Source organism: Pleurodeles waltl, chromosome 9 (genome assembly GCF_031143425.1).
Source record: "Pleurodeles waltl isolate 20211129_DDA chromosome 9, aPleWal1.hap1.20221129, whole genome shotgun sequence".
Classification (NCBI taxonomy): domain Eukaryota; kingdom Metazoa; phylum Chordata; class Amphibia; order Caudata; family Salamandridae; genus Pleurodeles; species Pleurodeles waltl.
The window spans coordinates 664948476-664973109 of NC_090448.1; the positions used below are offsets into that span (position 1 = coordinate 664948476).

A 24634-nucleotide genomic window follows, 5' to 3' on the forward strand; every position below is an offset into this window, starting at 1 on the left:
GCCTGGTTATCAGGGTCCCAGCACACTTCCAATCAAAGCTGGCATCAGCACTAGGCAAAAATTGGCGGTTACCATGGCAACAATGGCATTTTCCTACAAGTATTATCTACGTTAGCCTCTGTGCACACTATATCTCACTTTGATATAGTATATACAGAGCCAGCTTCCTAGATCGGTGGATCAGCAGTGGGATATATGACTGCATTTGCTGGACTACTCAGCCAATACCTGATCACAAAACTAAGTTCCAAAATTGCCTTTAGAAAACTGATTTTTGAATTTGACTATATTTTCTAAAATTTAAAAAGTCCTGCTAGGGCCTTCGTTAAGTCCGCTTAGAATCTCTTTTTTTTTTAGATTTAAAAGTAATTTTAAGATTAGGATTTAGCTACTAGAAGACGTTTTTAGTTTCTAAAAATGAATCCCAACTTTTTTGTAACATAAGGAAATGGTTGTGAAACTCAACCTCTCCCCTTACCTCCATCAAGGGATGGCACAGTTAAGGTCCCTCTGTAAGCTAAAAAAAGATTAGAACAGGTTCCAACCCTACCAAGGTCAAGCTCCAGGAGCTCTTGGCAGAGTACACCAGGGACCACCCTGCTGAGGAGGAAGAACTCCACTCAGACATAGAAGATGTTAAAGATGAGGTGGATGGCCTCCTCCCTCCTCACCTAACTAGGGAGACCATGATTCCAAGATCCTTGTCGCCACAGATAGTACTCACAGGATCTGGATCTTCCACAGAGGGGTCCAGCTCTTCTGGGAACATTGAGGGCAGCCTCAATGAAGACGACATCCTTTTAGCAAGTATGGCCAAAAGGTTAGCTTAGGATCAGCAACTCCTGGCTATAGAAAGGGAGAGAGCAGAAATGAGCTCAGCACCCATTAATGGTGGCAGCAATACAAATAAGGTCAGAGAGAATACGTATATCGTAAAAATCCCCAAATGGATTGTCTCAAAATATGAAGAAGGTGATGATATCACCAAATGGTTCACAGCTTTTGAGAGGGCTTGTGCAACCAGAAAGTTAAACAGATCTTACTAAGTAGCTCTCCTTTGGGAACTGTTCACTGGTAAGTGTAGGGATAGACTCCTCACACTCTCTGGTAAAGATGCAGAATCCTATGATCACATGAAAGCTACCCTGATTGAGGGCTTTGGATTCTCAACTGAGGAGTATAGAATTAGGTTCAGGGGGGCTCACAAAATCTTGAGCCAGTCCTGGGTTGATTTTGTGGACTACTCAGTGATACCAATAGATGCTTTGGTAACTAGCAGTGGAGTGCACAAATATGATGGGCTTTATAATTTGTTTATGGAGGAACACCTGTTGGGTAACTGCTTCAAGTTACGTCAACATCTGGTAGACCTAGGTCCAATTTCTCCCCAAGAATTGGGAAAAAAAGCAGACCATTGGGTCAAGACTAGGGAGACCAAGACTTCTACAGGAGGTGACCAAAAGAAAAGAGTCACAAAGCCTCTTCAGGGGAGGGTGGTGAGACACCCAGGGGCAAAAACAAAGTCTTCTCAAGGACCCCAAAAACCTGCTCAGAAGGTTGGGCCCGAGTCTCTTCAGTCCACAAATGGGTACAAGGGTAAAAACTTTGATCCCAAGAAGGCCTGGTGTCAAAACTGTAAACAGCATGGAAACCAAACTGGAGACATGGACTGTCGCAAAAAAAAAATCCCACTAGCACTACTCCAGTTAGTAATGTAATAGCCAGTCTCCAGGTGGGATCAACAGTGTGCCCAGAGCAAATCAGGGGCCACACTGAAGCTACTCTAGTTTCTGATGGTGGGGTGGATATGGCCACACTGACTGCCTGGCTGCATAACATGCAAAAATACAGGCAGACCTCTTAATCAGTGGGACAAAAGTAGACGCCCTGAGGGATACAGGTGCCAGTGTCACTATGGTGACACAGAAACTGGTTTCCCCAGGACAGTATTTGGCTGGACAAACATATCCAGTTACCAATGCTGACAATGTGACTAAAGTCCATCCCATGGCTGTGGTGACTTTAGAATGGGGAGGGGTTACTGGCCTTAAACAGGTAGTGGTCTCTTCCGCAATCCCAGTAGAATGTTTGCTAGGGAATGGTCTGGAGTCCTCAGCTTGGGCTGAGGTAGAGCTCAAACCCCATGCAGCCATGCTGGAAATCCCCGAACTGGTGTGTGTGAAACCCAGAGCACACAGCAGAGCATAGGGTGAAAAAGAATTGCTGGAGCCTGGGATAATGGCCCAACCTTCAAAGAGAAAAGGTAAGAGGACTGGGGGCCAGCCTCTGAGCAGCAAAAGAAACAAGACCTCTCCTTCCCAGGAATATGTCTTATCCCCTGAGGTAACTGAGTCCATGGAGCTTGAACCTTATCAGGTAGAGCTCTTGGGCCTGGGGGACCCACAAAGGAACAGCTGTGCCAGGGACAAAAGACTTGTCCCACTCTTGAAGGCCTGAGACAGCAAGCTGCTGAACAGGAGAAGGGAGATGTCAATGGCTCCCACAGGGTCTATTGGGAGGATGGACTCCTTTACACGGAGGCTAGAGACACCAAACCTGGTGCCACTAGGAGAGTGATAGTTCCTCAGGAGTTTAGAGAGTTTATCCTCACTTTGGCTCATGACATCCCCCTACCTGGGCATTTGGGACAAACCAAAACATGGAGCAGACTAGTCAACCAATTTTATTGGCCCAAGATGTCCACGAAAGTGAAGGGGTTTCGTAGCTACTGTGTCACCTTTCAAGCTAGTGACAGACAGGTGGCCATCCAAAGGCCCCCCTCATTCCACTTCCTGTGGTGGGGATTGCCTTTGAAATGGCTGGTGTGGACACTGTGGGTCCACCTGAACCACCCACAGCCTCAGGGAACCATTACATACTGGTAGTAGTGGATCATGCTACCAGATACCCTGAAGCAATTCCCCTTAAGTCTACTAAAGCTCCTGCAGCAGCCAAGGCCCTGATTGGTATTTTTACCAGAGTGGAGTTTCCTAAGGAGGTGGATTTGAAAGAGGTACAAACTTCATGTCAGCTTACCTGAAACACATGTGGAATGAGTGTGGGACAGGGGGGTGGTCACTCCTGTTTCCATTGTCCAGTTACGCATCAGAGCAGGGCCCGGAGGTCCTTGGACTGGTGCAAACCAGTTTATGCAAGGAGGGTACCAAATGTGCCCTTCAAAGCATACCACTGGCTTGGGGAGGCTACACCACACCATACCATACACAAACCAATGGACTTGTTGAGAGATTCAACAAGACATTGAAGGGCATGATCATGGGGCTCCCGAAAAACTCAAAAGGAAATGGGATATCCCCTTCTGCTATGCCTGCTTTTCGCCTACAGATAGGTGCCACAAAAGGGAGTAAGGTTTTCTCCCTTTGAGCTTCAGTTTGGCCAACCTTCAAGGGGACTACTGGCACTTGTTAAAGAAAGCTGTGAGAGAACTCTCTATGAGCCTAAACAAGATGTGGTGGACTATGTGCTTGGTCTCCGCCCTGGGATGGCTGAGTATATGGAAAAGTCATCCAAAAACCTTGAGGCCAGCCAACAACTCCAGAAGTTGCAATATGACCAAAAGGCTGCAATGGTTGAATTCCAGCCAGGGCAGAAATTCTGGGCTCTGGAGCCTGTGGCACCCAGGGCACTTCAGGACATATGGAGTAGCCCTTACCCAGTCCTGGTAAAGAAGAGTCAGGTCACTTACTTAGTGAATATGGGCACTAGCAGAACACCCTGGAGGGTGATCCATGCTAACTGCCTGAAATTCTATAATGACAGGGCAGACATAACCATGCTAAATATTGGTTACTCATGAGGATCAGAAAGCAGACAGTGACCCTCTCCCTGACCTCCTTTCAACTGACCCTAACAATGGGACAGTAGGTTGCGATGTCTATTCAGACACCCTCTCTGCCAAACAGCAAGCTGACTGCAGGGAAGTCCTACAGCAGTATGCTAAGCTCTTCCCTTTGACCCCTGGTCAGACACACCAGTGTACCATTGATGTGGACACAGGAGACAGTTTACCTGTCAAAAACAAAATATATAGACAGTTTGACCAAGTCAAAGAAAGCATAAAAGAGGAAGTTCATAAGATGCAGGAGTTAAGGGTAATAGAGCACTCTGACAGTCCTTGGGCCAGCCCAGTGGTCTTGGTCCCCAAATCTCATACCAAAGATGGCAGGAGAGAAATTAGGTTCTGTGTGGACTAGTGATGCTCACCCATTACCCAGAGCAGATTAATTAATTGACAAGTTGGGTGCAGCCACATTTCTAAGTACCCTTGACAACTGCAGGGTACTGGCAAATTAGGATCGCACATGGAGCAAAAGAAAAGACAGCATTCTCTACACCTGGTGGGCATTATCAGTTTACGGTTATGCCCTTTGGCTTAAAAAATGCCCCTGCCACCTTCCAAAGGTTGGTGAATCATGTCCTTGCTGGCTTGAAGTCCTTTAGTGCTGCATATCTAGAAGGCATTGCTGTCTTTAGCTCCACGGACAGGATCACCTGGTCCACCCGGGGAAGGTTTTGCAGGTCTCTCTATTAAAGCAGCTAACTGCCACATATGGCAGGGCACAGTTGTATACTTGGGCCACCTTGAAGGTGGAGGGCCTAGTGCAACCTTTACAATACAAGATCCAGACCATTCTGGACTGGGAAGCTCCAAAAACCCAAACTCAAGTCAGGGCATTCCTTGGCTTGACTGGGTACTACAGGAGGTTTGTGAAGGGATATGGGTCCACTGTGACTCTCCTCACTGAACTGACCTCCAAGAAGATGCAAAGAAAGGTAAACTGGACCCTTGACAGTCAAAAGGACTTTGACACCCTTAACGAAGCAATGTGCTCAGCACCAGTTCTTAAAGCTTCAGATTATCCTAGGCAGTTCATAGTGCAGACAGATGCCTCTGAACATGGCATAGGAGCAGTCCTGTCCCAAACCAATAATGGCCTTGACCAGTCTGTTGCTTTTATTAGCTGGAGTTTACTCTCCAGGGAGCAGCGCTGGAGTGCCATTGAGAGGGAGACGTTTGCTGTGGTTTGGTCCCTGAAAAAGCTTAGACCATACTTGTTTGGTACTCACTGTTCCAACTGACCACAGACCTCTCAGATGGCTTATGCAATTGAAAGGTGAGAGCCCTAAGCCTTTGAGTTGGTCCATATCGCTACAGGGAATGGACTTTGTAGTGGAACACAGACCTGGGACTGGCCATGTCAATGCAGATGGCCTGCCCAGGTTCTTCCACTTAGATAATGAAGACTCTCTTGGGAAAGGTTAGTCTCATCCTATTTCTTTTGGGGGGGGGGGGGGGTCTCGGTGTGGGAAAGTGCCACTATTGGCATGGTTACCCCTACCTTTTGCCCAGTGTTGATGTCAACTTTGATTGACGGTGTGCTGGTATCCTGCTAACCAGGCCCCGGCACCAGTGTTCTTTCCCTAAAACTGTACCTTTGTTTTCACAATTGGCACAGCCATGGTTTGCGGTTAAGTCCCTTGTAAAAGGTACCCATGGTACGAAGGGCCCTGTGGCCAGGGAAAGTCTCTAGGGGTTGCAGCATGTATTATGCTACCCTAGGGGACCCCTCACCCAGAACAGGCACACCCCTTGCAGCTTGTGTGTGCTGGTGGGGAGAAAAATCCAAAGTCGACATGGCACCCCTGTGGCATAGTAAGTGACCCCTCTAGCAGGCCTTACAGCCCTATGGCAGGGTGCACTATACCACAGGTGAGGGCATAGCTGCCTGTGTAATATGCCCTATACAGTGTCTAAGTCCATTCTTAGACATTATAAGTGCACTGTAGTTCTATTGAGTATATGGTCTGGGAGTTTGCCATTACGAACTCCACAGTTCCATAATGGCTTCAGTGAATCCTGGAAAGTTTGGTATCAAACTTCTCCGCACAATAAACCCACACTGATGCCAGTGTGGGATTTATTAAAAAATGCACATAGAGGCCATCTTAGAGATGCCCCCTGTATGTTAGCCTAACTGCTAAGTGTAGGACTGACCGGTCTGTGCCAGCCTGCCACTATCATACAAGTTTCTGACTACATGGGGTGAGTGCCTTTGTGCGCTCTGTGGTCAGAAACGAAGCCTGTCCTGGATGGAGGGGCTTCACACCTCCACCCACAGGAGCTTTAACACATGGCAGTGGGCCTCAAAGGCTCAAGCTTCAGGTTACAGCCCCAGGACACTCTAGCTAGTGGAGATGCCTTACAGCCTGTCTTCTGCTTCAAAGAACCTGCAAAAGACCAGCAACACGTTCAGCGGGACCAGCAACCTCTGCCCAACTTCAGAGGACTGCCCTGCACCCAAAGGGGCCAGGAACTCCGGAGGACAGCAGCTTTGTCTAAAGAAACCTACAACCAAGAACTCCCACCTCACTCCGGATGCGCGAGTCCTGACCCCTGTGCATCCGACGCCCATAGCCCATGTACAGGTGGTCCAACCAGCAAGAGAGGATCCCCAGGTGATTGCAAGCAAGTGCCCACCCTGGGTTGACCTCTCCACCCCCCTCCAGGACAATGCCTGCAGAGGGAATCCTGAGGACCCCCAAATGTGAAGCTCTGGACAAAAATATCCGATGCCTAAGAACACACTACACCCGCAGCCCCCAGGCCTTGGAGAAACCACCCCCAGTGTTGAGCAGGCGGCCCTCCTCCCTGTCCAACTGGTGGTGTGCTTGAGACACCCCCCCCTGGACCTTGCCTGCATCCTTTGAGTGACGCCCAAGGGACTCCTCACAGACGAGCATTGAAAACCAGACATCCCGTTTGCACCCTGCACCCGGCCTCCCCTGTGCCGCAGAGGGTGTGTGTTTGGAGCCTACTTGTGGCCCCTTCAGTGCTCTTCTAACCCCACCCCCGGTCTGTCCTCCGAGTCACAGGTACTAACCTGCAGGCAGATCGGATTCCTAGTAACCCCAGTCTCCACAGGAGCCCACGTTAAAACCGCTCATCTTTGACCTCTGCACCTGGCTGGCCCTGTGTTGCTGGAGGTGGGTGTTTGGGGTTAACTTGAACCCCCAACTGGTGGACTTCCTAAAACCTGGAGACTGAAACTGTAAGTGTTGTACTTACCTGTAAAACGATTTAACTTTTCTTCCCCCCAGGAACTGTTTCTGAAAATTGCATGGTGTCCATTTTTAAAACAGATTATTGCCATAACTCAAAAACTGTATTACTTACCTATTTCAAATGAAGTAATGTTGATACCTGTGTGAAATACGAATCTTTTGAAGTACTTACCTGCAAATTGAATCTTGTGGTTCTAAAAATAAATTAAGAAAAGATACGTTTGCAATATAAAAACCATTGATCTGGAGTCAAGTCAATGAGTGTGCGCTTCTTCTATTGTCTGTGTGTGTGCAACAAATGCTTTGCACGACTACTCCTTGTGACCCGAATGTCTAGACGATTTGGAGTGGGGAGAGGAAGAGTGGTGATGGCTCCGCGAGCGGTCTTGTGACCTTTCTCTCAAACAAGACCAAGAGCGATACAGAGCAGTGTGTCGGGCTGCCATGAGTTTTAGGGACCGCTCCCTCAAAGGCTTCGGGTTCATGGCCCGACACTCCAAGTGCCACAGTCGTGGTCATGCACCAAGCACCACAAGCACACAAGGAGCAGATCCCCTCACTGACATCATGAGGTGAAAGGAGTCACACGCTTGAATCCGGTCTTACAGGAAGACATCTTGAAGCAGCACGTAGGTAAAAAAGAAAAGTTTCAACAAAAAGTCAAAGTCAGTCAAAAAGCGACTGAGTAGCTGTTCTCTGGATCTGTGCATAGGCTGGTGCAGAAAGAGAAGAAATGGCCAATGACGGATGCAGAGTTAACCGATGCCACCTGACAGCCGACAAGGGTACTGCTCGAAGAAAAATATCCGGATCCAGTCTGATGCCTGGGGGAAATACTAAGGTAAGGAATCTGTAACTAGAAGTCTATCAGATTTAACTGCATTTCCTGCCTGGGCTGCTGCCAAAAGTGGGGTCAGGACAGGGGGATTGGTCATCTCTGCTATTTGTAGAGACCTGGGTCGCATTACAAAGGCAGCAAGGCCTTTGAAGCTCCCCACCCTGGAATGTCCATCTTGCCTGGGAGAGGAGGTCACACCTCTGCCCAGAGCAGTCCTTTGTCTTAGGCCCTGGAGAACGCTGGCTCTCAACTTGAGGGAGCAGAAATGTATCTGTGGTGGCTGAACTTGTCAGGACAGTCCGTCAGCACACTAGTAGCTGGTATGTTTTCAGGGGGTAACTCTAAGGTGCCCTCTGTGTGCATTTTTTAATAAATCAATCACTGGGGTCAGTGAGGGTGTATTATTCTGAGATATTCGATACAAAACATCCCAGGATTCAGAGAAGCCATCATGTAGCTGTGGAACTCGTAATGACCAGTGCCCAGCACATGCATTTAAAATGGCTTCCCTTTGCACTTACTATGTCTCAGAATCGACAGAGACATAGCAGGGGTATAGCTTGTCATGCATATATGCCTTCACATGTGCCTGGATGCATCCTGCCTAAGGGGTGACTTTCCCCTGGCACATGCAGTGTTCGGGGACCTGGCACACAGGGATGTGTGACAAGTAAGGTTTTCAATTTAGTTTGCACCAACACACGAAGTCTGTAATGGCAGCATTGTGTGGGTTAGGTGAAGGGTCACTGAGGCTGGTACAATCAGTGCTGTAGCCCTCATAGACCTTGCTTAATACCCCATGCTCTAGGTACCAGGAGGTACCATTTACAAGGGACTTAGAGTTGTAGCTAAAGAGTTTTCGAATTGTGCGAAACAACTGTGCAGTTTTGGGGAAAGAGATCTGGCACTGGGGACCTGGTTAGCAGGGACCCATTGCACTAACAGTCAAAGGCACATCGGAAACCAGGCACAAAGTGGGGGCTAACCATGCCAAAAAGGGTGCTTTCCTATAGGGGGTAAATTAACATCAACAAAAGCAAGGGCAACGTTAACCGTAAAGACAGAAAATCAAGAATATTCAATCCTTAACAAATCCCTGGATTCAAATAGGATCCATCTAGAATGCTTCAAAGCATTCGAGGTATTACTGTCCACACTCCTCGCAGCTGTCTTCATGGGCTTTGCTAAACCTTATTTTCCAGGTCCTGTAATATAAGCCTTGTAATCCAACTGTATAAAAAGAGCAAACTGGAAGCCCCCTGCTCTTAGAGGCCCATTTGCCTCATTGATAACAATATGAGGTTTCGGGGAAACTTGTATACAATGTGGCATAAGTTAAAATTATAGTCTACAGTGGACAAGTTCTCCCATGAACAGGAAAGATGCCTCTACAGGCAGTTCTATATTTTGTTGTGCCTTCACACTAATTGAAAGACCTCTCTTATCAGCAAAGCTGGAGGATATGTACATATGCTCTGTGTAAGTGAGACTCAGAGACCTCGAACTCGGGCAAAAAGGCTCAAGGCATAGCTGGCATCAACAGCAAGAAAAGTAAATCATTTGTAACTACCACAGGTGTCAAGAAGGGTGACCCTGGCCCTTCTGCTATTTAATCTGTACACCAATAAGGATTTTGTAGAAGCCTCTCAAGATTCTCCCAGGATAGATGCCATAAAGATTCTTCAACTGAATCTGGTAGCTCCGTGGAGTAATGGATGAACTCAAGGTATCTGTGTTTGACCTTCTCATCAGAGATTAAAATCCTAGAAGATTAACTTGGCCGAACCTTCCTTTCGCGGTTGATATGACAAGAACCAACGAGTTGGGTAAAAATAAACAGATAGTCAGCACCAAGATGCCCACGTGTTACAAATACACATACAATATTATTTTACTTTTTCTCCATGTAAACACATTCATTATCCTGGCTCATACACATACTGCCCTGCAAACAACTCAAAGCTTTGGAACACTACTGCACCAGGAACAACTTCAAGATCAATCTTGCAAATTCAAAGATCATGGTTTGGGGCCCTCAGTTAAAAATGTCACCAGTCCAACTGTTTATTCTAACCAACAAGATCCTTCAAGTACCTCAGAGTAACAGTACCCCACACCTCAGAAAGGCCACCTGGTAAATTATGTCACAACAGATCTCAAAGCCCCATTTAACATGATGTATTCTAGGATGCTTATTCTTGCTGATTGCTGAGATATAGGACTGGAGAAGCTATATTATTCTCGTTATTAGACAGCCCCTTGAAGCTGGATAAATCATCTTGAAAATACATCAACAACTAAGGGTCCCACACTAAGGTCAACCTACAATTCTAATGAAACATGACAATGTAACATAAAAAAAACTACTAAGATGAAAACGTAGGATAGGTCTTCTGCTGAGAAGCAGAAACTGGCAACGTTGGCACTTGGTGCCTACTGCTCAGCAACTGATCATCTGTAGACGAGACTATGAAAAAAACTATCAAACTTACTCAGTCTACAACACTACAAGGTTATTCAACAGCGAGTGGTAGAAAGTTAAAACCCATACGTGATTTTAAAATGAAGTTTTACAGTAAAAGGCTCTCATACCGTTTGTGGTATACCAAACCACCTCTCAGTGGTTTACCTAAACTGGTTCTGTGGATGATGTTTTTAGTAATATGAAATGCCATTCCTTGATGGTTGGGTTGTAAGATATTTATCTGAGCAGTCCACTTAGCCACACATTCCTAGCCAATATTTATGTATGGTAAAACCTATGTGAAGATTATTGCTTCTGAAGGTTACATTGTGGTCTTGTTTACCCTTGATGATGGATTTCATGTCACATTTGGTTGAGTCAATGTTGTGCAAAGCAATCAGTAATTCTCCAGGGTTCAAAGGAGATACAGACGAGTTCCCGTCCCCTATAACAAATTAAAGGATAAGAAAATGTTTATGGTAAACACAGTCATATTAATAACACATTAATAAATACTATAAAGGTGCAATTAGAGAAGGAAAGACAAATGCAGAATAGAAATAAAAGGGTTAACAAGACAGGATAATGCCAGGAGTGTGGAAGATAGACAAATAAAGGGCAATAAGAGAAGGAAAATGAAAAACCACAAATCACACTGTGATGTACTTTATCGGAGCAAAAACAATACTGAATTTCACATTCTAGTAGGCATTCAAGATAGTTATCATAGCTTAGGGCCATGGGCGAGAAAAGTAGAGTTAAACAATCGACAACTGTAACAGCTATGACTTGGTGCCAGTGAGCCAAAATAAATTAAAAGCAACCTAACACATTTGAATGTCAACTTCAGTTCTTTAGAATGTATTCAACACTGATTTTTGTGAAGAGCAATTACTGCTAAAGCCCAAAGCCTTTTGTAATGGGGGCTGTCTTCCTAAACACACTCAAACCACTTCATTCTTTCTCCCTGCTCAAGAAAATTAAATATTGTGGAAAGCAGCCTTTTTGGCATGGCTAGCCCCCACTTTTTGCCTGGTACCTGATTAGAGTTCGACAAAGTGCACAGGGTTCCTGCTAACCAGGTCCCCAGTGCCCGATCTCGTTTTCCAAATTGTACAATTGTTTCTCACAATTGGCACAACCTTTAGCACGTTAAGTCCCTAGTAAATGGTGCCTGGGGTAGTAAGGAAGGCCCCCTAAGAGCTGCAGCACAAATTGAGCCACCCTCAGGGACTTCACACCAAGTGCACACAATGCTGCCATTGGAGGCTGTGTGTCTTGGTGCAGACAAAAGTAAAAACACGACCTGTCACGCATCCCCATGTTCAGGTCCTCTATCATTACATGTGATACTTGTAAGTCACAACTATAGTAGACTTACTGCCCTAACGCAGGGTGCATTATGTCACATGTGAGAGCATAGCTGCATGATCAGATATGCCCCTATGTCTTTGTTGATTATTAAACATAGTAAGTGGGCAGGGAAGTCATCTTAGATACATATGCTGAACACTGGTCAATACTAGTTCCCCAGCGACATGATGGCTTCTCTGACATTGGAATGTTTGGTATAAAACATTTAGCATTAATACAACCTCACTGAATCCAGTGATGGACTTATAAATACATGCACCCAGAGGGCACCTTAGAGGTGCCCTCTGTAAACCCACCCGAACGCTAGTGTGTTGACTGACTGGTTTAAACCAGCACAGCCACCCTAGACAGATTTCTGACCTCAGTGCTCTCGGCGGCCAGGAACAAAGGCTGTTCTGGGCACAAGTGGTATCACCTCTTCCAGGCTGGGAAGGTTCAAAGGACCAGTTGCATTTGTTATGCGACCTAGGTCTCTCCAGACGGCGGAGAAGACTAACACCCTGTCCTGATCCATTTCTTGGCAGCAAGACAGGCAGGAACATTAGTAAGATTAGACGGTGATCCCACATCATGCCAGTCCCATCCCTAAGGTGAACCATCTGATGTGGACATCACTTTTCAGATTCCTCCAGCTTGTTTTGGATGGAATTAACATTCAAAGGTCAGGGTTATGCCTACTTCTCAGTGGAAGTGGTCATATAGAGGGTGTAGTCACCCTAAACTAGGCAACCAAATGGCTGCTACCTGGCACTCCCCTTAACACCCCTAAATTGAGTGTTTAGGTGGCACCCTTGAAACCAAGAACTCAGATTTGATGGATCAAGGGAACGGCAAAGAAGAGTCACTGCTTGGTAATAACAGCAGAAGTGCTGTGGACTTTTTGGCACAAAACCGTGCCTGCCCGCCCCTCTCTCGACAATCGCGCCAGAGTGACTTGTCCTGCAAAGCTGGAGAACTACCATAGCCTCGGGTAGCCTGCCAGTATCTCACAAAATGCCGCCAGTCTCCCTTGGTGTAGAGGAGCTTCTTCCCTACAGTTTGAAAAGCAGAGTCCGGTACACCGTTTTGCAGATTCCTGGCTCCTACTGACACCAGAGACAACCAAGAGGAGGTCTGTGCTCTGGAGGACCAGGACTGTCTCCCCACCGAGTACGACGACAACAGGACCAACTGGAGACATGCAGCACCAATCCCCGGGTACCAGATGCCCTGCACCAAGCACCAACAGCCAGAGCCCATTCCGGATTCCCACTGCACCACAAACAAGCAGTGGTGGATGGATGCCCCACTTCGTGAGAGACCCAGCGGTCTTAATTTTGCCCCTGCAGGCCCCTAACTGCAAGGAGCATCTTTGCACAGCCAGCTCCAGCTGTCCTATCCACTGTGCATCAGAGTTGCCCAGCCCGGCCCCCACAGAACCGGCTGTGCACCCTGGCTCTACGGCCCCTTGCGACCGAAGCACCCATTTGGGAGCTCTCTGTCTTGTTCCTAAGTCCTCTTTTCAAGCCTATTTCCAGGTGGGCCCTCCCTTCTCCATAGCACACCCTGCTACCACCTCATCAGCACTCTGCTCCCAGTGGAATTCAGGGATCTCCCGATGAACTGCTGGTAGTATTTTTGACCTTGGGCCCCTACATCTCTAAACCCAGAAGGTGTACCCCTAACACCGACTGTACTTACCTTTATGCATTATTGACCTTTCCTCCCCTAGGCTGCATTGTGCTTGAAGGTGCAAAGGTTTGAACTCTTTACTTACCTGCAACAAATAATAACAAAAGCCGTACTTACTCTTTTACGAAGTTCTTGGTTTCAAACATATATATATATGGAAAATGTCACTTATCCAGTGTACATCTGTTCGTGGCATGAGATGCTGCAGATTCACATGCTGTGCATTATCCTGCCATCTAGTGTTGGGCTCGGAGTGTTACAAGTTGTTTTTCTTCGAAGAAGTCTTTTCGAGTCACAAGATCGAGGGACTCCTCCCCTTTCGGCTCCATTGCGCATGGGAGTCGACTCCATCTTAGATTGTTTTCCCCGCAGAGGGTGAGGTAGGAGTTGTGTATCCAGTAATAGTGCCCATGCAATGGAGTGAGTATGTATGTACATAATGTGTCTAAAAGTGATATATATTTACAAATTTACAAATGTACACGTGTCATCAACATAGAATATATAATTTTAATGAACTTAAACGGCTACAGACTCCCGGGGAGGCGGGAAGGCGCATGTGAATCTGCAGCGTCTCATGCCACGAACAGATGTTCACTGGGTAAGTGACATTTTCCATTCGATGGCATGTGTAGCTGCAAATATACATGCTGTGCATAGACTAGTAAGCAGTTATCTCCCCAAAAGCGGTGGTTTAGCCTGTAGGAGTTGAAGTTGTTTGAAATAATGTTCGTAATACTGCTTGTCATACTGTGGCTTGTTGTGTTGTTAACACATCCACACAGTAACTTTTTGTGAATGTATGAGGCGTAGCCCATGTGGCTGCCTTATAGATTTCTGTCATAGGTATATTTCCTAGAAAGGCCATTGTGGCGCCTTTCTTCCTAGTGGAGTGTGCCTTTGGTGTAATAGGCAGGTCTCTCTTTGCTTTTACATAGCAGGTTTGAATACACTGAACTATCCATCTGGCTATGCCTTGTTTGGATATTGGATTTCCTGCATGAGGTTTTTGAAAGGCTACAAACAATTGTTTTGTTTTGCGAAATTGTTTGGTTCTATCAATGTAATACATTAGTGCCCTTTTGATGTCTAATGTATGTAATTCCCTTTCAGCTACAGAGTCTGGTTGTGGAAAAAAGACTGGGAGTTCCACAGTTTGATTTAGGTGGAACGGTGATATAACTTTTGGTAAAAATTTGGGATTTGTGCGTAGAACCACTTTATGTTTGTGTATTTGTATAAAGGGTTCTTGTATGGTAAATGCTTGTATTTCACTTACTCTTCTAAGAGATGTGATAGCTATTAGGAAGGCTACTTTCCATGTTAAGTATTGCATCTCACAAGAGTGCATAGGTTCAAATGGTGGACCCATGAGTCGTGTTAATACAATATTGAGGTTCCATGAGGGAACTGGTGGTGTTCTTGGGGGTATGATTCTTTTTAGACCCTCCATACATGCTTTTATGACTGGGTTTCTAAAGAGTGATTTTGAATGTGTAATCTGCAGATAGGCAGATATTGCAGTGAGATGTATTTTAATGGACGAAAATGCTAACTTACATTTTTGTAAGTGTAATAAGTAGCTTACAATGTTTTTTGTGGTTGCATGTAGTGGTTGAATTTGATTATTATGGCAGTAATAAACAAATCTTTTCCATTTATTTGCGTAGCAATGTCTTGTAGTAGGTTTCCTAGCTTGTTTAATGACCTCCATACATTCTTGTGTAAGGTCTAAATGTCCAAATTCTAAGACTTCAGGAGCCAGATTGAGTGATGCTGGATTCGGGTGTCTGATCTGTTGTTTGTGTTGAGGTAACAGATCTGGTCTGTTTGGTAGTTTGATATCAGGTACTACTGACAGATCTAGTAGTGTTGTGTACCATGGTTGGCAAGCCCAAGTTGGTGCTACTAGTATTAGTTTGAGTTTGTTTTGACTCAATTTGTTTACTAGATACGGAAGGAGTGGGAGAGGGGGAAAAGCGTAAGCAAATATCCCTGACCAACTCATCCATAACGCATTGCCCTTGGAATGAGGGTGTGGGTACCTGGATGCGCAGTTTTGGCATTTTGTGTTTTCCTTTGTTGCGAATAGGTCTATTTGTGGTGTTAACCAGTTTCGAAAGTAAGTTTGCAGTATCTGGGGATGAATTTCCCATTTGTGTATTTGTTGGTGATCACGACTGAGATTGTCGGCTAACTGGTTTTGAATTCCTGGTATGTATTGTGCTATTAGGCGAATGTGATTGTGAATCGCCCAATGCCAAATCTTCTGTGCTAAGAGACAGCTGTGATGAGTGTGTCCCTCCTTGTTTGTTTAGGTAATACATTGTTGTCATGTTGTCTGTTTTGACAAGAATGTGTTTGTGGGCTATTAACGGTTGAAATGCTTTCAATGCTAGAAACACTGCTAGTAGTTCTAGTTGATTTATATGAAGCTGGCTTTGTTGAGTGTCCCATTGTCCCTGGATACTGTGCTGGATGAGGTGTGCTCCCCACCCTACCATGAAAGCATCTGTTGTGATCACGTATTGAGGCACTGGGTCTTGGAATGGCCGCCCTTGGTTTAAATTGATAGGATTCCACCATTAAAGCGAGGAGTGTGTTTGGCGGTTTATCAACACTAGATCTTGAAGTTGACCCTGTGCTTGTGTCCATTGTGTTGCTAGGCACTGTTGTAAGGGCCGTATGTGTAGTCTTGCATTTGGGACAATGGCTATGCATGAAGACATCATGCCTAGAAGTTTCATCACAAACCTCACTTGATAGTGTTGGTTTGGGTGCATGTTTAGTATTACATTTTGGAATGCTTGTACCCTTTGTGGACTTGGAGTGGCAATCCCTTTTTGTGTGTTGATTGTTGCTCCTAAGTATTGTTGTATTTGACATGGTTGTAAGTGTGATTTTTGGTAGTTTATTGAGAACCCTAGCTTGTGAAGGGTTTCTATGACGTATTTTGTATGTTGAAGACACTGTTTCTGAGTGCTGGTTTTTATTAACCAATCGTCTAGGTACGGGAATATGTGTATGTGCTGTCTCCTGATATGTGCAGCTACTACCGCAAGGCATTTTGTAAATACTCTTGGTGCTGTTGTTATCCCGAATGGTAACATTTTGAATTGGTACTGTACTCCTTGGATTACAAACCTTAAGTATTTCCTGTGGGAAGGATGTATGAGTATGTGGAAGTACGCATCCTTGAGATCTAATGTTGACATGTAGTCCTGCTGTTTGAGCAAGGGAATCACGTCTTGAAGTGTTACCATGTGAAAGTGATCTGATTTTGTAGTGAATCCTAGTTTGTTTTAATGGGATAGCAAGATTTAGCTTAGCCGTAGGCTTGTAAACTCGTGCCCCCATCACCTAGTGACTTTTAACCTACTTAGCTTGCTCTGTCTTAGTTCCTTTAATTATTTATTTCCTCTAAGATGGCTGCCTTGTTTATAGTTAAGCCACTTGTTATGAGTTTATTATCAGTGTCACTGCGCCAAGGCGTCAAGATCAAGCGTGAAAGACAAACAAACAGTAGGTGTTCACACTTAGGGATTTTCCCCCTCTATACTTTCGATGGATTGTTGATATTAATTGCCGTCCCAAGCATGCCTGTTATCTATTGTTTTAGAATACACCTACGTCAGGAGACCTTGTAGATCTGTATAAATACATCACACTTTAGACAGATAATCAGAGGGATTCCGACCAGATAGCATTGCCACCATCGCTGATACCGATGCTGCAGTCATCTTGACGCTGACCTAGTCTTCGTGTCCCTGCGGAGTCTGAGATAGAGACCTCATTCCAAGGTAACGAGGGTTGGGGGCTCCTCTCATGGACACGGCTTTGGCAGATTAGATTTAACAAACCCAGCTCTCCTTTAGGTAGGAGGTTAGGCATATTCTCATTAGGGTATTAGGGCATATTCCATCTTATATATACATATATATATTTCTTTCATATATTGCAAAATGGTGGGGGTCTTTATAACAATGACTCTCTTCTTCACAATACTGTTGCTTGGTATTGAAAATGTCACTTACCCAGTGTACATCTGTTCGTGGCATCAGTCGCAGTAGATTCGCATGTTCTGCAATAGCTCGCCATCTGGTGTTGGGCCGGAGTGTTACAAGTTGTTTTTCTTCGAAGAAGTCTTTCGAGTCACGGGACCGAGTGACTCCTCCTTTTGTGTCCATTGCGCATGGGCGTCGACTCCATCTTCGATTGTTTTTCCCCGCAGAGGGTGAGGTAGGAGTTGAATTGTAGTAATAGTGCCCATGCAATGGAGTGACTAAGTATGCACCTATTTAAGGTTGAGATGATACATATATAAATAATTGAAGGTAACTTCCAAACTGCTACAGGCTCCCGGGGAGGCGGGTGGGCACATGCGAATCTACTGCGACTGATGCCACGAACAGATGTACACTGGGTAAGTGACATTTTCAGTTCGATGGCATCTGTCGCTGTAGATACGCATGTTCTGCATAGACTAGTAAGCAGTTATTTCCCCAAAAAGCGGTGGATCAGCCTGTAGGAGTGGAAGTAGTCTGAAATAATGTTCTTAATACGGCTTGACCTACTGTGGCTTGTTGTGCGGATAACACGTCTACACAGTAGTGCTTGGTGAATGTGTGAGGCGTAGACCATGTGGCTGCCTTACATATTTCTTGCATTGGGATGTTTCCTAGAAAGGCCATGGTAGCACCTTTCTTTCTGGTTGAGTGTGCCCTTGGTGTAATGGGCAGCTGTCGTTTAGCTTTAAGGTAGCAGATTTGGATGCATTTAACTATCCATCTGGCTATACCTTGTTTTGAAATTGGGTTTCCTGCATGAGGTTTTTGAAATGCAATAAAGAGTTGTTTAGTCTTTCTGATGTTTTTTTGTTCTGTCAATGTAATACATCAATGCTCTTTTGACATCTAATGTATGTAGTGCCCTTTCAGCTACGGTATCTGGCTGTGGAAAGAACACTGGAAGTTCCACCGTTTGATTTAGATGGAACGGTGAAATAACCTTTGGCAAAAATTTAGGATTGGTCCTTAGGACAACTTTATTTTTGTGTAGTTGTATAAAAGGTTCCTGTATTGTAAACGCCTGAATCTCGCTTACTCTTCTTAGGGAAGTAATGGCGATGAGAAATGCCACCTTCCAGGTTAGGAACTGTATGTCGCAGGAGTGCATGGGTTCAAAAGGTGGACCCATAAGTCTAGTTAGGACAACATTTAGGTTCCATGAAGGAACAGGTGGTGTTCTTGGTGGTATAATTCTCCTAAGGCCCTCCATGAATGCTTTAATGACTGGTATCTTATATAGGGAAGTTGAATAGGTAGTCTGCAGGTATGCAGATATTGCTGCAAGGTGTATTTTAATGGAAGAGAAAGCTAGGTTAGATTTTTGTAAGTGAAGCAAGTAACCCACTACATGTTCTGGAGTTGTGTGTAATGGTTGTATTTGATTAATATGGCAGTAGCAAACAAACCTCTTCCATTTACTTGCATAGCAGTGCCTGGTGGATGGCCTTCTGGCTTGTTTTATGACTTCCATACATTCTTGGGTAAGTTGTAAGTGCCCGAATTCTAGGATTTCAGGAGCCAGATTGCTAGATTCAGCGATGCTGGATCTGGGTGTCTGATCTTTTGGTTGTGCTGTGTCAACAGATCTGGCCTGTTGGGCAATTTGATGCAGGGTACCACTGATAGGTCTAGCAGCGTTGTGTACCAGGGTTGCCTTGCCCAAGTTGGTGCTATCAATATGAGTTTGAGTTTGCTTTGACTGAGTTTGTTTACCAGGTAAGGAAGGAGAGGGAGAGGAGGAAAAGCGTAAGCAAATATCCCTGACCAGTTCATCCATAGGGCATTGCCTTGGGATTGTTCGTGTGGGTATCTGGATGCGAAGTTTTGGCATTTTGCGTTCTCCTTTGTCGCAAACAAGTCTATCTGAGGTGTTCCCCAGAGTTTGAAATAAGTGTTCAGAATTTGGGGGTGAATTTCCCATTCGTGGACCTGTTGGTGATCTCGAGAGAGATTGTCTGCGAGTTGATTTTGGATCCCTGGTATAAATTGTGCTATTAGGCGAATTTGGTTGTGAATTGCCCAATGCCAAATCTTTTGTGATAGCAGGCTTAACTGCGTGGAGTGCGTCCCCCCCTGCTTGTTTAGATAATACATTGTTGTCATGTTGTCTGTTTTGACGAGAATGTATTTGTGAACTATTATTGGTTGGAAAGCTTAGTGCTTGAAAAACTGCTAGAAGTTCTAGGTGATTGATATGCAGTTTTGTTTGATGTACGTTCCATTGTCCTTGTATGCTGTGTTGATCGAGGTGTGCTCCCCACCCTGTCATGGAAGCATCTGTTGTTATTACGTATTGTGGCACTGGGTCTTGGAAAGGCCGCCCTTTGTTTAAATTTATGTTGTTCCACCACAGAAGCGAGAGGTAAGTATGGCGGTCTATTAACACCAGATCTAGAAGGTGACCCTGTGCTTGAGACCACTGTGATGCTAGGCATTATTGTAAGGGCCTCATGTGCAGTCTTGCGTTTGGGACAATGGCTATGCATGAAGACATCATGCCTAGGAGTTGTAATACCATATTTGCCTGTATCTTTTGTGTTGGATACATGCGTTGTATGATGGTGTTGAAATTTAGAATTCTTTGTGGACTTGGAGTGGCTACTCCCTTTGATGTGTCTATTATGGCTCCTAGGTATTGTTGTACCTTGCGCGGCAGAATGTTGGATTTTGTAAAGTTGACGGTGAACCCGAGTTTGAAGAGGGTTTGTATGATCTGATTTGTGTGATTTGAGCACTCTATGAACGAATGGGCCTTGATTAGCCAGTCGTCCAAATATGGGAACACATGTATTTGCTGCCTTCTTATGTGTGCAGCGACTACCGCTAGACATTTGGTAAAGACTCTTGGTGCGGTTGTTAATCCGAAAGGCAGTACCTTGAATTGGTAATGTATTCCTTTGAATACAAACCTTAGGTATTTCCTGTGCAATGGGTGTATTGGTATATGGAAATAAGCATCCTTGAGGTCTAAAGTTGCCATGTAGTCGTGTAGTTTTAGCAATGGCAATACTTCTTGTAGTGTGACCATGTGGAAGTGGTCTGATTTGATGAAAGTGTTCACTACTCTGAGGTCTAGGATTGGTCTCAGCGTTTTGTCCTTCTTTGGTATCAGAAAGTACAGTGAGTAAACTCCTGTGTTTATTTGTGTGTTTGGCACTAATTCGATTGCATTCTTTTGCAATAGTGCCTGCACTTCTATCTCCAGGAGATTGGAATGGTGTGTTGTTAAATTTTGTGCTTTTGGAGGTATGTTTGGAGGGAATTGTAGAAATTCTATGCAATAACCATGTTGGATAATTGCTAGAACCCAAGTGTCTGTAGTGATTTCCTCCCATGCTTTGTAATAATGACCTATTCTTCCCCCCACTGGTGTTGTGTGGAGGGGGTGAGTGACATGTGAGTCACTGTTTAGTAGTAGGGGTTTTGGGGCTTTGAAATCTTCCTCTATTTCTAGGGAATTGCCCTCCTCTATATTGTCCCCGGTAACTGGACGGTGTGGCTTGTGAGGTGCTGGCTTGTGTGCTTTGACCCCGAAACCCCCCTCGAAAGGGCGTTTTACGGAATGTGCTGTAATTCCCTCTGCTCTGCGGGGAGTAGAGTGCGCCCATGGCTTTGGCAGTGTCCGTATCTTTTTTGAGTTTCTCAATCGCTGTGTCCACTTCTGGACCGAACAGTTCTTTTTCATTAAAAGGCATATTGAGAACTGCTTGTTGAATCTCTGGTTTAAATCCAGACGTTCGGAGCCATGCATGCCTTCTGATAGTTACAGATGTTTTAATTGTCCGTGCAGCTGTATCTGCAGCGTCCATGGAGGAGCGGATCTGGTTGTTGGAAATGGTCTGTCCCTCCTCAACCACTTGTTTTGCCCTATTTTGTAAGTCCTTGGGCAGATGTTCAATGAGATGTTGCATCTCGTCCCAGTGGGCTCTGTCATAGCGCGCAAGTAGTGCCTGGGAGTTCGCGATGCGCCACTGGTTTGCAGCTTGTGCTGCGACTCTTTTACCAGCTGCATCGAACTTGCGGCTTTCTTTATCTGGGGGTGGTGCATCTCCAGATGTGTGAGAGTTGGCCCTTTTCCTAGCTGCTCCTACAACGACAGAGTCTGGTGGCAGCTGTGTAGTGATGAAAACCGGGTCTGTAGGAGGCGCCTTATACTTCTTTTCCACCCTTGGTGTGATTGCCCTACTTTTGACAGGATCCTTAAAGATGTCTTTTGCGTGCCGGAGCATACCAGGGAGCATAGGCAGGCTTTGGTATGAGCTGTGGGTGGAGGAGAGTGTGTTGAATAAAAAATCATCCTCGACCTGTTCTGAGTGGAGGCTTACGTTGTGAAATTGTGCTGCTCTAGCCACCACTTGAGAATACGCGGTGCTGTCTTCTGGTGGAGATGGCTTCGTAGGGTATGCCTCCGGACTGTTATCTGACACTGGGGCGTCGTATAGGTCCCATGCGTCCTGATCTTGATCACCCTGGCTCATGGTGGTGTGAGCTGGGGAGTGTGATGGAGTTTGTGCTGGTGAGACGTTAATCACGGGCGGAGGAGAGGGTGGTGGGGTAACTCTTTTCACCACTTTTGGTTGTGGTGTCTGTTCAGTCTGGAACTCCAACCTTCTCTTTCTCCTAATGGGGGGAAGGGTGCTTATTTTTCATGTCCCCTGCTGTATGAAGATACGCTTTTGCGTATGGTCCACATCAGTTGCTTGTAGCTCTTCCTCAAACCTATGCTTCTGCATTTGGGAGGTTAGCGAGTGCTCTTCTGTATAAGAGCCTGAAGCTGGGTCGCTTGCAGTTTGTTTCGGCATCGAAACCCTGTCTGCGTGTTTTTTCGGCTCCGAGGTGACTTTTTTCTTTTTCGGGGCCGAAACCTCTCGGCGTCGATCTGTTTCGGTGCCGCTGTCTCGGCGTCGAGCCGTGTCCACACCGGCATCTCGGTGTCGAGGCTTGTCTCCAGCACTTTCTCGGTCCCGAGAAGGCTGCGTGCCGGTGTCTCGACCGGAGTCGGACGACCTCGGCACTGTTTGGGCCTTTTTCAGTGCCGACGGTCGGTCACCGAATTTATGGGTGGAGCCATGGCCGGATGGCAGTGGCGTCCCCTGGGCCTTGTAAATGTTTCTCTGTGTGGTTTTCGACGTCTTACTCACGGTTTGTGTATCGTCGAATCCTTCGGAGTCTGAGTCTTGGATCGAGAAGGTACCTTCCTCTTCCTGTTCCTCGAACTCCCGTTGGGCTGTCGGTGCGGACGCCATCTGAAGTCTTCTGGCTCGACGGTCTCGGAGTGTTTTTCGGGACCGGAACGCACGACAGGCCTCGCAGGTGTCTTCGCTGTGCTCAGGTGACAGGCACAGGTTGCAGACCAAGTGTTGGTCTGTGTAGGGGTATTTATTGTGGCATTTGGGGCAGAAACGGAACGGGGTCCGTTCCATCGGCGTTCTTCAGCACGCGGTCGGGCCGACCAGGCCCCGACGGAGGATCGAAAAACTACCCCGAAGGGCACCGGAGCTCTTCGATCTTTGATGCGGTGTGGAATCTAAGTACGCCGATCCCGAACGCAACAATACCGACGAAAATCTTCCGAAATTAGCAAATTTTCCGTTCCGAAACTCGGAGCGACAGGAACACGTCCGAACCCGATGGCGGAAAAAAAACAATCGAAGATGGAGTCGACGCCCATGCGCAATGGACACAAAAGGAGGAGTCACTCGGTCCCGTGACTCGAAAGACTTCTTCGAAGAAAAACAACTTGTAACACTCCGGCCCAACACCAGATGGCGAGCTATTGCAGAACATGCGTATCTACAGCGACAGATGCCATCGAACATTCATTATCCTAACCATTGCAGTTCATGCAAGTTATCGCAAATTGCAGTTATGTTAAATAAAAACTATTATAACTTCACTGCATCTGTGTTATTGCCTTTTGTTTGTATGAGACATAATATATCTGTAAGAAAAGGGTAATTTCCGTTTAACCACGACAACCCTGAGATATCTTACCTTGAGTCCATGCATTAGCGACTGCCACAAATCACCTTTTACTATTGTGTTTCTGGTGAGGTACTGCTAGTGAGCAGGTAAGGTTTGGACAACAGTTGCAATAGTTGTGGGAAAAGACTTAGTCACCTACAAACGAAAGTACTGTCATCCTGAGACCAGCAGTCTTGCTCAGAGCAAGAGTCCAAACTACGACATGGCGCCACCAACGATAGTGTTTAGGCACTAATTTACGGATACCCTATCACTGTCTCACAGACAACGGGTACCCTAAGTACCATTATACGGAGACGTCCGTGGTCTTTGGGAGAATCCTCCTCAGCTAAACAGGTAACACCTGATTAAGCGGTAGGTTGTTCGAGCTCGAACTCATAAAAAGGAAAAGAATTCCCCTATTTGGTGTTCCGTTTCCCTAAACAACTATGGCTGATACCGCAGACATTCCTGCAAATGCTAGACATGCACTTACACTACATTTATTAGCGCATGGCCTTACAGAACAGGGCGGGGATGTTACTTTGATTATAGAAGCGACTGAAGCATACCAAACAGAGACTTTTTACTGTTGGGTCACCTTTCCTGAGGCAGACCAAAGAACACATACATTTCACACATATGAAATTGCGAACGTACCTGTAAGATACGAAGCTTACCAGTATCATGAAATATCGCTCACATATCAAGAGCATCAGAACTGGTTTGAAGGCGCCCTACCACATGTACTACGACGAGTGAGGCTAGGTCCCTTAGGTAATGAGGGACCTACATGGCCTATGTTTGCCAAATATACACCTCACCCAGGCATACAGAATATGCCGATCGCAGATTTACGAGTATTATATAATGAATTAGTGGCATTATATAGACGATTGGTTCAATTCGTAATGCGAACGTTGAACACAACACCAGCGCGTCCAGCACCGCCAGTAGCTGGTGGTTATCAATTGGCTACTGGGATTAATACACAAACAGTGCATACTATTATGGGTAAAGTGCCCACGGAACGGGAAAAAATACCATTCTGGATAGCCCAGAAAAGTAATCAGCTGGAAGCTGTGTTTCCCCATACGGGACCACAGGAAAAACAGACTGCTCACAATGTGCTTGCCGTTTGGAATGGTTCCCTCAGTGGATGACTGCGCCACA

The 24634-nt window shown here is 45.8% G+C and overlaps 1 protein-coding gene across 5 annotated transcripts in view; it reads right to left on the reverse strand.

The window, feature by feature from the left end:
• SYMPK (symplekin scaffold protein) overlaps nucleotides 1-24634 on the reverse strand; it is a 1084618-nt gene that overhangs the window by 207571 nt on the left and 852413 nt on the right. For all 5 annotated transcript variants that reach the window (XM_069207742.1, XM_069207740.1, XM_069207741.1 and 2 more), the window contains one exon: nucleotides 10729-10830. In XM_069207742.1, the coding sequence (XP_069063843.1) occupies nucleotides 10729-10830 (102 nt within the window). The remainder of the gene's footprint in view (nucleotides 1-10728; nucleotides 10831-24634) is intronic.